Below are 14,939 nucleotides of genomic sequence, written 5' to 3'. Positions count from 1 at the left end.
GTAACTGGAATACAGGAATAGACCAGTGATCACACTGGTGCGAAGAATACAAACACAGGACTTAGACAGGGACAAACAACAGATAAATACAGGTCTTCAGGCAGATAATCACAGGTCAGCTCCAGATACAGGAACAGGCAGGATATACACAGGTCTGGTCAAGATCAAGCGAAAAATACACAGGTCACGTCAAGATCAAACGGGTTATATACAGGTGAGGTCAAGATCAGGCGGGTAATATACAGATCAGGTACAGATACAGGCAGACAAACGGAGACAGGTAAAACTGAACTAGAAACACAGGGAAGACAAGACTCAAAATAACCAGCAAGGTATGATGGGAATGGGCAGGTATATGAGGCCGAAAGTCAGAATATTTCTAGTTGCCCATGGCTACGATACCACAGCTCCCCTTTAAAATATTCATGAGCACTGATAAAATGAAAGCTGAGCTGTTGGTTGCCATGGGCAACTAGAAATATTCTGACTTTCAGACAGCTTGATAAATCTGCCCCAATGTATTTGTGATTTTTACTGTTTATTGCGTTTTATATCAGTTCTAGGGAAAGAGGTGCGATTTGAATTTTTTATATTTTGTTAATTTTTTAAATTTTGAAACTTTTTAAAAAATTTTTTAACTATTTCTTAGAGCCTCTAGACCAGTGATGGCGAACCTTTTAGAGGCCGAGTGCCCAAACTACAACAAAGACCCACTTATTTATCGCAAAGTGCCAACAAAGAAATTTAATTTGTGATTTATACTCCCTTCTCTGTCACAGTTTTCATTGATACCAGCACCCTGAGGACACTAATAAAGCAGAAAATAGTCCAAGGTAGTCCTGTCACTTTAAAATAGCTCTGTGCACAGCAAGTCCTGGGCTGTCTGGGACTGCAGGAAGATACCTGGAGTCCTCTCTGGTGATGGCCTGAGTGCCCACAGAAAGGGCTCTGAGTGCCACCTCTGGCACCAGTGCCATAGGTTAGCCATCACTGCTCTAGACCCTCTTAGACCCTGTTTGTTTACTGGGGCACCACAACTCCACTCCAGCATGGACGCCTGGCACACCCAATTTTCCCTAGTCACAGCGCTGTATGAGGAGCTGGGACAGGAGACAGGTGGGCGTGCCGGATTGAGTAAAGCTTTTTTTAAAAAAAAAAAAAAAAGCCCTACCACAGCCCGCCCACAATTTTTTTCTAATAGTTAGACAACCCTTTTAATAACAAACATTTATCAAATGTCTGCGTACTAAGGGTCCGCGGACCGCATTTCTGTCGGGTTTCCCGACTATTTCCGATTTGCTCTGCATTTAACAGGGGTTTTTGGCGCACGCGTTTGGATTTTGGCACAATTGTGCCGACTTTCATGTGAAACAAATCAGGGGGCGTCAGATGACTCGACTGATTCGGATTCGGGATTTAAAATGTAAATTGTGTCGCAAGACATGCACTTACATACCACGGGAAGAAAAAGGTGAACTCCAGCGGACCTCAGTGGGGAAGCGACACATGCAGGATATCGGGCGCACGATCTTAATCCTCCCACAGCCCCAGGGCATTCATTAAACCTTGGGATGTATCCAGGGAAAGATTACATCCCCCTGGTAAATGACACAGCGGGGTTCCGATCCTGGGGGGTGGTTTGATTGGTTACCTCCATTTGCTGGTTGCGTTTAATGGCACATACTTAAATATGAGATTCAAAATGATCATGTTCAACCAAGGGAAGGAGTTTAATGGAAGAGAACACAATTTTACTTTATAAACATCAATGTTATTTGTTATTTGAGGCACACAGATTCACTGTTCTAACAGTAAAGAACTCTTGTTGCCTCTGGAGATCTTATTTTTTAAAAAAACTTTTGAACATATGTTTTGTACAGAAAGTTTATACGGTATAAATTTATCATGTCCTCCTTTAAACAAATGCTTCTATGGTGGTACTAGAACATCCCCATCCCAAGACTCCATACCTCTTTTAATTCATGAAAAGATCCTGCTGGCCTTAGAGACAGCTGATTGACATTGCATGCTTTTATTTAAAGAGAACCTGTCATCACGAGGGTAATTTTACCTTGTTTACTTTTGTTGTGCATTTAAATAATTCTACTGCTTTTTAATAGTTTGCGTGTTGAGTACCGGGGCTGGGTGCGGTATGTGCAGCCTGCGACGGTGAGCTGACTTTAGCAGGGGGAGGCTGAGGGGACGGCAATGAGTGAGGAGAAGGGGAGGAGGCATTAAGGAGAAGAAGACTTGAGTTGTTTGAAGTTTGAGCACACACTGCTGGAAGGAAGCCAGATAATGTTAAAGGAAAAGATCTGTGCAATTATGCATGACTAAGACATTTTTGAAATCACTATGCCTGTCACCATGTTAAAATTACATTCCTGATGACAGGGTCCCCTTCAATTTATGATATATAGAACAACTAGGCCTGAGGATTGTATGACCTTTGATCACTTTTTATAAAAAAAGATTTGCCAAATGGTGAAAAAGCGGTAATTCCTATATTTTGGGTTCTATTTTTCTTTACTGGCTTCACTGCTGGAAATAACTGCTATTATATTTTGATACATCGGGAATCCTGTGAGCCCTTTTCATACATCCTTAGTGGCATAATGACATGATGTAACTTCTGCTATACAGGGGCACAGCAGAAGCAGGACCCTTACCCCAATTAATAATTGGAAAGTTAAAGGGGTTGTCTAGGTATTAAGAAAAATAAATATATATATATATATATATATATATATATATATATATTCAAACAGGGCCGGTTCTAGACAAAGTGGGGCCCTGGGCAAAACTAAAAGTGGGGCCCCAAAATAAAACTATTTTATGACCAGTCACAGTCAGTAAGAGGCTCCTTTAGTATGGTAAAACAAACTGTAATATGGGAGAATTTTATAGGAGATAAATGATAGGGAGATTTATGGGCAGCATGGTGGCTCCGTGTAGCACTCCAGCCTTGCAGCGCTGGTCAACATCTGCAAAGATTTTGTATGTTCTCTCTGTGCCTGCGTGGGTTTCCTCCGGGTCCTCCGGTTTCCTCCCACACTCCAAAAAAATTACTGGTAGGTTGATTAGACTGTGAGGCCCATTGGGGAGAGGGACCGATATTTTCTCAAAGCAGACACTTGCCCCATTTTCAAAATTGCATCAAAGAGTTTATAGACATAGGCACCTTCATGCAATTTTGATTCTAATTGAAACATTTTATTAAAATACTTAAAATTTGAGTTTGATGGCAAAAAATTTGATCCAAACAGAAAATGTTTACCTTCACATCTCCTAAATGTAATACATGGACATTTGTAGAGTTCACAAATGTGCCCCATTTATATGTTCACATAAATAAATCCACATAATATCACTAAAACTGTAATAACTAGATATCTGCTTTTCAGCTAGACATTTTTAGATAGTCACAACCTGCAAAATATATCAATAAAACAGAATAAAACAGTAAATGTTCCATAAAACTTATAGAATTTTGAAAGCAGACAGCCAGGCGATGCATTTGGCAATTAACATTCAAAATTTCCTCTAAAATATGTACAAATCCAGAATACAGTAAGATGTGAGGAGAGCATACATACCCCACACCAATATATTCACCAAAATATGCAGCAAAGGGAACTGCAGAAAATTCACACAGATCTATCATTGTCTGTTCCTTACACAATGGTAACCCAAATAAATAACTATATATCCATAAACCTCTCTGAGACAATAAAAGTCACGTTTAGATGTGCGCCATTGTATTAGCTGCACAATAACAGAACCCTCCGCGCTTCATAAGAATGAGAGTGAGAACGTCATAACATAGGTGTAAGTAATGGAGGATGTTAAGTATGGGTAACTCAACATGTCGCACATCCCTAACGATTGTATATAGTAAAGAAAAACAGGTGGGATTTGTAAAAAGACAACTATGTTCTATGATGTATAGCAAGAAATTGTCAATTTATTTATACAAAACACTAAACACTGACATTTAAAAACATTTAAAATGAGCACTCCAAGAATAAAGTGCTATCCACAGTGCATGCCAATAACATGTCCTGTTCTCCCCCTACTAGAGATTGTGTATTGTCTAAGCTTGGTGTTAGTATGGATTATGGTGTGATCAATAATAGACTATGCATTGGTTACCGGTATGGTCAAAATGTAGAAAGTTTCCCACAATCAATGTATGAAATGATGCTTCAAATAGGATCAGACAATGCAATAAAGTCAAAATATGAATGAGAAAAAGTTGATATCACCAAGTTGTGAGATGGGGGAGATCACGCACCCCACGCATTCCGCCTACGTTGTGGCTTCCTCAGGGGTCTCAGGAGACCCCCTGTTTTTCTTTACTATAAATAATGGAGGATGATGGAAAATAAAAACTTTATTCCAGGACATGTGTGTGTTTTTGGTGTTACATATAACTTTATGGACATGTTCTGGTCGCGGTGTAGTCACATTAGGCGAAGAGGATTGAATGTTCATCGTATCAGTCAATTTTCCCAACAAAAAATAACTATCACAAAATAAAAGGGAATAAGAGAGAAAGGGCCACATTTATCACTTTTGTGCGCCTAAGTGTGGTAGTTCTGGCGCACTGTTTTCCAGAATTATCACAAGCTACAACCATCTGTGATAAGTATATTTTCTGCCTCTTATTAATCACTTTACTTTAACACAGTTTAGGTGCAATTTTGGCGCAGTTTAGGCGCAATGTTAGATTCAGGCAGTTACATGTGATCCTGCTACAAGCTCCTCTCTGCTTCTCCCACAGCCCAGAATGAAGATAACACTCACAGCAGCACCCAGGTGTGTGACACCCTGCACCCAGTGACCTCCTCAGCAGGGGCTTCTCCTGGAGGGGATCCCCCAGTGCTGGTCTCCTGCTGCACCCCTATAATTCTGCACAGTATCCCCCTCAGATACTGTGCAGAATTACATGGGGGACACTTGTCAGTACTATCTGCAACATTCTGTAACGTTCTCTTCTCTCTTGCTGTGAGCTCAGGATTCTGCAGAATGTTTTGTAAATAGAAGGTGATGAACTGTAAATAGAGTCTGCAGCTCCTGTCTGCAGAGTATCTCATGTCTGTATGATCTGTTCTAGTGTCTGCAGTGTCTGGATGAGCTTTGCTGCTAGAAATGAGCTGTTCTGCAAAGGGGCTCAGTACTTTCTTCTCAGTTAACGCCACCTTCGGGCTGGAGTGTTTTTGCGCCCGTTTTTGCGCCTAAATGAAAAGTCGCAGGTGATGAATATCATTAGGCGCAGCAAAACATCTGGATTGCTAGGATAAATGAGGGAAAGCTGGTTATTTTTGCTGCGCAGCTAGTTTGGCGTTTACTTGCAAAAATGAATGAATGAATGAATGAAAAGGCACAAAAACAACAGAAAAAAACGATTGATACATGTGGACCAAAGTGTGTTCTTAGATAGTTCTGCATAGAGAAGGGTTAAAAACATGAATATTAGTTGATATTATCCCTTCTCAAAATGTAGTAACATATAAAGTGAATATTTCCACTCTCTGTGAGGTGCAGCAGCTCCTGTGTGCAGCAAATGCTCCCTGCAGCCTGATGGCTAAGAATCTGGATTGGGGGGGGGGGTTAATTTCAGGGGGCTGTATCTCTGGCTCTGTGACACATAGAACCTTACTTCTTTTTTCCTATGAAAGAAGAGAGTCTCCTCTTTTATATGAATCTAAATTTGTGTTTCTAAAATGTAGGAAAACGGAGATATTAACTGTTAAACTGCCTTTGGGAGTGATTTTTATATATAAAAATGGCACCTGATATTCTCACTTTAAACCTGAATATCTCTGGATCCATGGCACCTAGAAACAAAATTCAAGATTAATTTGAAAGAAGAGATTCTCCCCTTTCTCCCAGGGGCCCTGGGCAATTGCCACCTTTGCCTACCCATAGCGCCGGCCCTGTATTCAAAGAAAAAGCACACCAGTGTTGTGATGAAAAAGCTGAACTATTATTCTATCATCTTGACAGAACATTTCAGCTCTGTTTCAAGTTTGAAAAGGGCTCACTTAGCTGAGCCGAAACGTTGCTATCGAAATGATGGAATAAAAGTTCACCTTTATTCATCACAACTCTTAGTGTGCTGCCATTTCTTTGAATCTATTTAAGGAGGACCTAAAGCACAACCCTTTTTGTGTGTGTACCCACCATTTTTCTTTTTGACAGCTGAGCTGCTTTTAAATTTTCTCTTTGTATATATGGCTTTAAGAAATAATAATAACATTAAAACTTATACTTCACCTGTTCAGCTGATGTGCAATCCATCACTGCTGGCTCCTTTTTGTATACAGAGTGCCATCCCAACCACCTGCTACAGCATTAGTTTCAGTGTGCATCAGTGTCCTCCTTCTGTTTATAAATGTGACCTTCTATTTCCTCAGTGATGTTGGGGTGTCTCTTGTTTACTGTAAAAATATTTTTTCCATTCACAGTCTTCATTTCATTCCCGCTCACTTTCAAGTCATAAACATTTACCAACCCCTCTCCTATTTGCCGTGTCTTTCCTAGAGAGTATAAAACTCTAAAGTCTAACATCCTAATCATGTGATTCATCTAACCATGTCTCCACCTACACTAACTACATCTACAGAACCTTAAGCTCCCCATTTTTCTTTTAATACTTCTAGCATTTGTGAACATAAACTTTAATTTTGAACATTCATTGTTTTAAATTTGATTGATAGTGCTTTTATGGGTACAGTCTTCACTATAAGTTTGTAACTCATGGATCTTCCCGTCCACTAACTTATTCTTCCTTTTGAAACACCCCTGCCGATGCAAGAGTTAAACCTGGTGATGCAAAACTAAAACCCACTCCATGCCCTTTACTATAGATTTCATAAGGAGCCTGATTAACTCACTAGGGATCTCAAGTGCTGGATGATGGTAATGCAGCTGATAACTATCTGCCTGGGGAGCAATGTCAGCATAGATAATTGTGTTGTCCAATAGAATGTGTTATAATAGTGTAATGAAAGTAGAAAGCTGTTTGGATAACAAGTTACCAGCTTAAAAGGGGAGTTTATAAAATCCCTTGTGGCTGGAAAGTTCCAGTTCAGTGCAGAGGTCAGTCCAGAAGACTTCCACCATCTTCCACCGGCTTTCTCCTGTCACGAAAAAGGCTAGGCCCCGGTGGGGGATGTTGCACTTTAACAATACAATTCTCCACCCTCCAATATAGTCTGCCCCCTCTCTGACCAGTCTACACCTTTAGTTTACTCCATCCTACTATTCATACACCCTCTACTCCTTCTATGATCTTCTCCTGCAACACATCAGATATCCTACCAGGTGCAAGACATTGTAGAATAGAGCTTATGCCCCCAGTATTCTAAGAACCCAAACCACTTTTATTCCAACTCTCCTGGTCCTAAGATGAAGTCGAGGAGGTGCGAGAGCTCAACCAAGTCATGCAGTCAAGCACCCTTCAACTGATAATGGCCGCTCTTTCTCCTGGTTCAGGACAACCCTTAAACTCACAGGCATTCCACGTATGGGTGGGAATTTACTGTGAGGAGGCGAAGGGAATGTGATTTCATGTTTGAGATCCCCTCTGTCTTTGACCCACATTTATTAAAGCGTTTCCGCCAATTTCCTGTCTGACTGCTTGCACATGTTCTTATAAAGTGTCTGCGTCAGTTTTTGTGTCCGACAACACAGCAAAAATGTGCACCTAAAGTGGCGTGTTAGTGCTTAGTCTGAGTTTGTGCCACATTCATTACTGATGTGTGCCACAATTCTGTCTGCACCACAATTCTGCAGCATGAACAAAGTGCACCAAAAAGTGGTATCAGATTAATGAATACTGTGCACCATTTTTAATGAATCTGTGCACCCTGCACACTACACAGGCAAACATCGCACTAGTTTTGATAAATGTGGGCCTTTTACATTATCTCAGGTTGAAAATAGAGAAGTGGCAATCAGACACTTGGAAAGTAAAGAATAAGGTACTTACTGCGGTTTATGGGACACATTCACAGTGACAGGTTCCCTTTAACTTCCTGGGCTCCTACTGTCTTCTCTGTGTTGCGCATGGCCAGCTTGGTTCCTCAGAGGTCAGGAACAACTAATGAAAATTAACATAGATAATTGAAAGGTTATGCACTTTGGCTGAGAAAACAAAAGTAATATTGTGTATTGAATAGTAAAACCCTGGGAACTACTGCAGTGGACAGTGGACTCAATTTTACAGGCGTTTGGTAGTCAGCTGCTCCCAAGAAAAACTATGGGATGTATCAAGAGAAGCATAGATGATTATGGCAAACTATATTTTTGCCTTTATACAAATCACTGGTCAGGTCACACATGGAGTAATGGCCGGCATTAGGTGGTAGAAAACTGGGCATTTGCCAATGTCCCTCTGTCCTAAAGAACCCCCTGCTTGTGGACTTTTGTGGGCAGAAGATGTATTGCTCTTTTAATACTACTTGGTTGAATGGCCGGGTGATCATTTATCTGTCTATTTATATATCTCCTATAATTTGCCTATTTTCTATCTATATATCTGTGTATTTAACTACAAATCTTTCTATCTACAAAAAAAAAAATTAAAAGCAGCACAACTGTCAAAAACAACAAATACAAAAATGGTGAGTGTATGCACAAAAAGGGTCGGGCTTCAGGTCTTCCTAAAATAGATTCAAAGAAATGGCAGCACACCAAGAGTTGCGATGAAAAAATGTGACCTTTTATTCCATCATCAAGCTTGGAAAAAGGTTCATACGAAAGAGTTGAAACGTTGCTGTTAAGATGATTTATCTTCGATCATCAATCTACCTATCATCTGTCTATCTCCCATAAAATTCTCCTACAGTCCCATGTTACAGATTGCCTTACCATACTGCTGTTTGTAAACTACAAAATGTTCTTATCGGGCAGCGCTAAAGGAAACAATCTTAGTGAATGAAAATATAAATATATTCCAGCAATTAATATACCAAGCACATAGATACCAATGACTGTTGCACATGTAAACCAGTAATGAATAAACAGCACATAATAATAACCATATCCATATAAATGTATACAAAAAATGAATATACTACAAGCATAAATATATATATATATATATATATATATATATATATATATCCAGCAGTTAATAACCACAGATAAATATATACCAGCAATAAATAAATAAATATGCTGTACTCGGGCACAGACATCACTTACTGTTAGACTACGCTGTTTCCTTCTATGTCTGAACATCCCGTTCTTTTTCCTGTAGTCTCCTCATTGTTGCCAATCCTTCTTCATCAAGTAGATAAGGTCAATGAAAATTTCTCCTCGCCATGACTTATCACCGCAGAGAACTCTCCGTCCCTAAAAAAAAATCACAGTCAACTACCATATACATCCCCTAATAAATTTATAATTAACACCAGCAAATTCTAATTAATTTAGATAGTAGAGCACCCCCATCATATATGTAGCCCCACTATATGCCACTCCACTATATACACTCACCGGCCACTTTATTAGGAACACCTGTCCAACTGCTCGTTAACACTTAAATTCTAATCAGCCAATCACATGGCGGCAATTCAGTGCATTTAGGCATGTAGACATGGTCAAGACAATCTCCTGCAGTTCAAACCGAGCATCAGTATGGGGAAGTAAGGTGATTTGAGTGCCTTTGAACGTGGCATGGTTGTGGTGCCAGAAGGGCTGGTCTGAGTATTTCAGAAACTGCTGATCTACTGGGATTTTCACGCACAACCATCTCTAGGGTTTACAGAGAATGGTCTGAAAAAGAAAAAACATCCAGTGAGCGCCAGTTCTGTGGGCGGAAATGCCTTGTTGATGCCAGAGGTCAGAGCAGAATGGGAAGACTGTTTCGAGCTGATAGAAAGGCAACAGTGACTCAAATCACCACCCATTACAACCAAGGTAGGCAGAAGAGCATCTTTGAATGCACAGTACGTCAAACTTTGAGGCAGATGGGCTACAGCAGCAGAAGACCACACCGGGTGCCACTCCTTTCAGCTAAGAACAGGAAACTGAGGCTACAATTTGCACAAGCTCATCGAAATTGGACAGTAGAAGATTGGAAAAAACGTTGCCTGGTCTGATGAGTCTTGGTTTCTGCTGCGTCATTCGGATGGTAGGGTCAGAATTTGGCGTCAACAACATGAAAGCATGGATCCATCCTGCCTTGTATCAACGGTTCAGGCTGGTGGTGGTGGTGTCATGGTGTGGGGAACATTTTCTTGGCACTCTTTGGGCCCCTTGGTACCAATTGAGCATCGTTGGAACACCACAGCCTACCTGAGTAGTGTTGCTGACCATGTCCATCCCTTTATGACCACAATGTACCCAACATCTGATGGCTACTTTCAGCAGGATAATGCGCCATGTCATAAAGCTGGAATCATCTCAGACTGGTTTCTTGAACATGAACATGAGTTCACTGTACTCAAATGGCCTCCACAGTCACCAGATCTCAATCCAATAGAGCATCTTTGGGAACTGGTGGAACGGGAGATTCGCATCATGGATGTGCAGCCGACAAATCTGTGGCAACTGTGTGATGCCATCAAGTCAGTATGGACCAAAATCTCTGAGGAATGCTTCCAGCACCTTGTTGAATCTATGCCACGTAGAATTGAGGCAGTTCTGAAGGCAAAAGGGGTCCAACCCGTTACTAGCATGGTGTACCTAATAAAGTGGCCGGTGAGTGTATATATATGTAGCCCCACAAACAAGTGCCCCAGGAGTATACAGGTATCCCCTACACATGCCCAGCAGTATACAGTAGCCTCCACACGTGCCACAGCAGTAAATAGTAGCCCCACATGTGCCTCAGCTGTATATTGTGGCCTCCACACATACCCCAGCAGTATATATATAACCCACATGTGCCCCAGCAATATATAGTGGCCCCCACATATGCCCATACATGTCCACACATACATGCCCACACATGCCCATAAGCATAGCCAAAAAAAAAATAAAAAAAACTGAAAACTCCCTTGCCTGCAGCCACCTCCTCCGTGCTCCTGGGAACTTCTGCTCCAAGTTCTAACGTCATTGCATTGGCGACTGTGCTTTGGTCATAGAGATGAGTCCTTTCTATACCAAGCACATAGATACCAATGACCATGCCGCACATATAAATATTTACCAGCAATGAATGAACAGAACATAATAATATCCTGCACATATAAATATATACCAAAAATGAATATACTACAAGCATAAATATATATATTAGAAGTAAATAATCACAGATAAATATATACCAGCCATAAATTTATTGCACATCCGGGCTACACTCAGGTACAGACATCATATACTGTTAGGCTGCAGCTGTCTCCTTCTATGTCTATGTGGGCCTGGTCCATCCCGTTCTTTTTCCTGTAGTCTCCTCATTGTTGCCAATCCTTCTCCATCAGGTAGAAAACATCATGGAAACTTCTCCTAGCTGTAAATTATCTAAGCAGAGAACACTCCATCCCTAAAAAAAAAATCACACTCCATATTATGCCCCCTTAGTGCTCCACAATGTACCCCCTGCATATACAGATAGTACACTCTGACCCCTCAATATATTATAATATATACTACCATATACTTCCCCCTAATTAATTTATATTTAACACCAGCAAATCCTAATTAATTTAGATAGCAGAGCACCCCCAATATATATGTAGCTCCAGTGCATGCCCCTCCACTATATGTAGTATATATATATGTAGCCCTGTCACGTGCCCAGCAGTATAAAGGTAGCCCCTACACATGCCCAGCCGTATACAGATAGCCTCGACACATGCCCTGCAGTATTCAGGTAGTCCCCACATGTGCCCCAGCATTATACAGGTAGCCCCCACATGTGCCCCAGCAGTATACAGGCAGCCCCCACACGTGTCCCAGCAAGATACAGGTAGCCCCCACACATGCCCAGCAGTATACAGTAACCCCCGCATGTGCCCTAGCAGTATATAGTAACCCCCACATGTGGCCTAGGAATAAATTATAGCCCCCACACATGCCTAGCAGTATACAGTGGCCCCCACACATGCCCCAGCAGAATATAATGGCACCCACACTTCCCCTTGCAGTAAATTGTAGCTCACACATGTGCCCCAAAAGTATACAGTAGCCCGGACACGTGCCCCAGCAGTATAAAGTAGCCACCACACATGCCTCAGCAGTTTATAGTAGCCCCCACAAATGTCCCAGCAGTGTCTAGAAGCCCCCACACATGCCCCAACACCACACATAGACCTCTGTGGGGGCTGTGATGAAGCTGCAAATTGTGCTGCCGTATCACTGGCGCCCATGCATTAATGTGCATGGGGTCTTAAACTGTGCTGATCAATAAACTATAAAATGATTTTCGAGTTTTAGTGTATGCTAATTTTTACATTAATAATCTATTGTAATCTTTCTACATATTCTGATACCCGTAACTTCAAGAGAAAAGGGCAAAAAAGTTGTTTTTGCCCAAAACAGGCTGGTCTCATATTAGTGCATTCATCAAAATAAGACTTAAAGAAGATGTTTTGAATTATTAAACTTTGATATTAAAAATTACATTTTGGTTAAAATTATTTATGTAATCCTGATGCATGTTTTTTTTTGTTTTTTTTTTTAAGAGCGACATGGTCTAAAAGAACCTAAGAAATTGAATGAACTACAAAACAGAATAATTTCTTGTTTGAAAGAGCACTTATCTTTAGATGGACAAAACAAAGGACAGCTGGATGTTGCAGCAGTATTAGGCCTCCTTACAGATCTGCGAGCTCTATGTACATTGGGACTACAACGTATATTTTACCTAAAGCTTGAAGATTTAGTGCCACCTCCTCCTCTGATTGAAAGACTGTTTTTAGATACATTACCTTACTAATTGGATAAGTATTATTTCACTTATTAAAACCATCTACAACAAAAGCTCATCTAAAGGGGTTGTCTGCTCTATAATGTTTTTCTTGTTTTATTCCTTATTTTATATAAATTATGACATTTTCTAACATACATGTAATTTGAATTTTACTCACACATTTGAATAGTACTTGGTAACCCCCTTTTTGCATCACTGAATTCTTTAGCCCATGGATCAGTCAGTTTTGTGTGTTGCATCCATGTAACTAAATAAAAATGTTATCTTTATATCTGGCATTCAGTTAGTGGCAGTGATCAACTTACCAGTGAATTTACATGCATGTCTCCAGGTGAAGTTTTTTTTTTTTAAAGTTGATTGTAAAAAAAGCCGAATGGTCTTTTGATGATGTTGCCTGTCATGTTTTACTGTTAATACTTTTTACAGGTAAACAATAAAGCAAAGAGAGAGAAGACAGGAGGATGCTTCACTGACACATGATTAAATGCTGCTATAGTATAAGTGCTCCTCTAAAAACTACTATTTGCCTGTGAGATACTTGGATAGTCATAATTGCATATCAGGAGTTACTTATTGCGTGTGGTGGGTCACAAGAATGACACAATCTTTGGTCTATTTCATGGGATGCTTTTCTATTGACTAATGTGTGGGCTGTAACATTTTACTATTGCCCTGGTACAAGAGAAATAAGTCAGCTACATTTTTAATTAATGTATATTAGAGCACTGTGTATCACTCCTTATTCTCTGAATAAGTACATATAAAATATAAAGCAGGTAAAAATTTTATTGGATAAATCCAATAAATCTGAGCTAAATAATTTTAGATAATTATAGCTACTGTTTTCTAGAAAATAAAATAAAAAATAACCTCAGTTATAAATACTTAATACTCATACTTAATACAAATATACTGTACAAGTTGCAAATATTTGAGAATTAATATATAAAGAAACAACTTATATACACTACTCACAAAAAGTTACAAAAAGAGATAGGTAGCTTTTAGGTGAAATTTATGGAAAACGCCAAATGCTCGTTCTGCAGTAATATTATATAATGAAATTACGCCATTTAAGTGGAATTATTCATTGGTGATTTCATAATCTAATTGCTGAGGAATGGCATCTCGCTATACTTTAAGTATGAGGTTATTGAGGTTCTGGGGTACGAATCTGTACACAGTATTCAGCTGATCCCATAAGTTTTCAATTTGATTTGATGCATTATGAAGCAAAAATACTGTGAGAATGCTGTAGCTTCACTGATGCAGGATCATATATTAATCCTTGAGCTAAGTGGTTTTGCTGAAAAAACTATTATAACATTCAGGACCTCAGGAAAGCTGGGTCAGGCTGGCTGACATTACATATGGAAGCTTGTAATTACAAATGGAGGTTAGTCAAGACATGACTAATCAACCTGAGCTGGTTGATTAGTACACAGCAACTGGGGTATGGTGCAACAATTGATTACTCTGCCTTCAGACACAACCCAGGGATTACATCATCCTCTCCTGCAGTGAGTAATTCACTTGCTAGGAGAAGCGCTGAACCAGCCATAGAAGCGAGACAGCTTCATTATCATAATGTTATATCTGTTTTATCAGCAAAACCACTCAGCACAGGGATTAACCAAGATATGATCCTGTATCTGTGTAACTACAGCATTCTCAAGGTGTGTTTACTTCATAATGCATTAAATCATATGGTAGGTTTCCTTTAATGAGCTGCAGTATTGTCCATGAAAATTAAATTAGACTTGTGCTGTTTATGCTGACTGAAAAACTGGCTTAATGATGTTATTCAAGCAATATTGGCTTGTCACTGTACCACTTAAAAAGTGTTTGGCAGTTCAGGATTAACTAGACACACTTTCCCAAACTGTAACGCCACCAACATGTGACAACATCCGATGCATATAGCTCTCCAGGGCGTATCCAACATAATAATAATATATATTTATATAGGCCCATCATATCCCACAGTACTATAGGATACATATACAAATAAAATAAGACATTACAGAATAATAACATCGTCATATGAAACAAT

At 39.9% G+C, this 14,939-nt stretch overlaps 1 protein-coding gene across 2 annotated transcripts in view; it reads left to right on the top strand.

The window, feature by feature from the left end:
- The window catches only part of NR4A3 (nuclear receptor subfamily 4 group A member 3), a 72,831-nt gene extending 57,952 nt beyond the window's left edge, over window positions 1-14,879 (top strand). For both annotated transcript variants that reach the window (XM_072153062.1, XM_072153063.1), the window contains exon 8: window positions 12,639-14,879. In XM_072153062.1, coding sequence (XP_072009163.1) covers window positions 12,639-12,892 — 254 coding nt within the window. In that variant the 3' untranslated portion in view covers window positions 12,893-14,879. The remainder of the gene's footprint in view (window positions 1-12,638) is intronic.
- Window positions 14,880-14,939: the final 60 nt, after the last annotated feature.

This window comes from Engystomops pustulosus, chromosome 5 (genome assembly GCF_040894005.1).
Source record: "Engystomops pustulosus chromosome 5, aEngPut4.maternal, whole genome shotgun sequence".
Taxonomy (NCBI): domain Eukaryota; kingdom Metazoa; phylum Chordata; class Amphibia; order Anura; family Leptodactylidae; genus Engystomops; species Engystomops pustulosus.
Note: the sequence above shows the minus strand (reverse complement) of the source record. Positions and strands in the feature narration are given on the sequence as shown.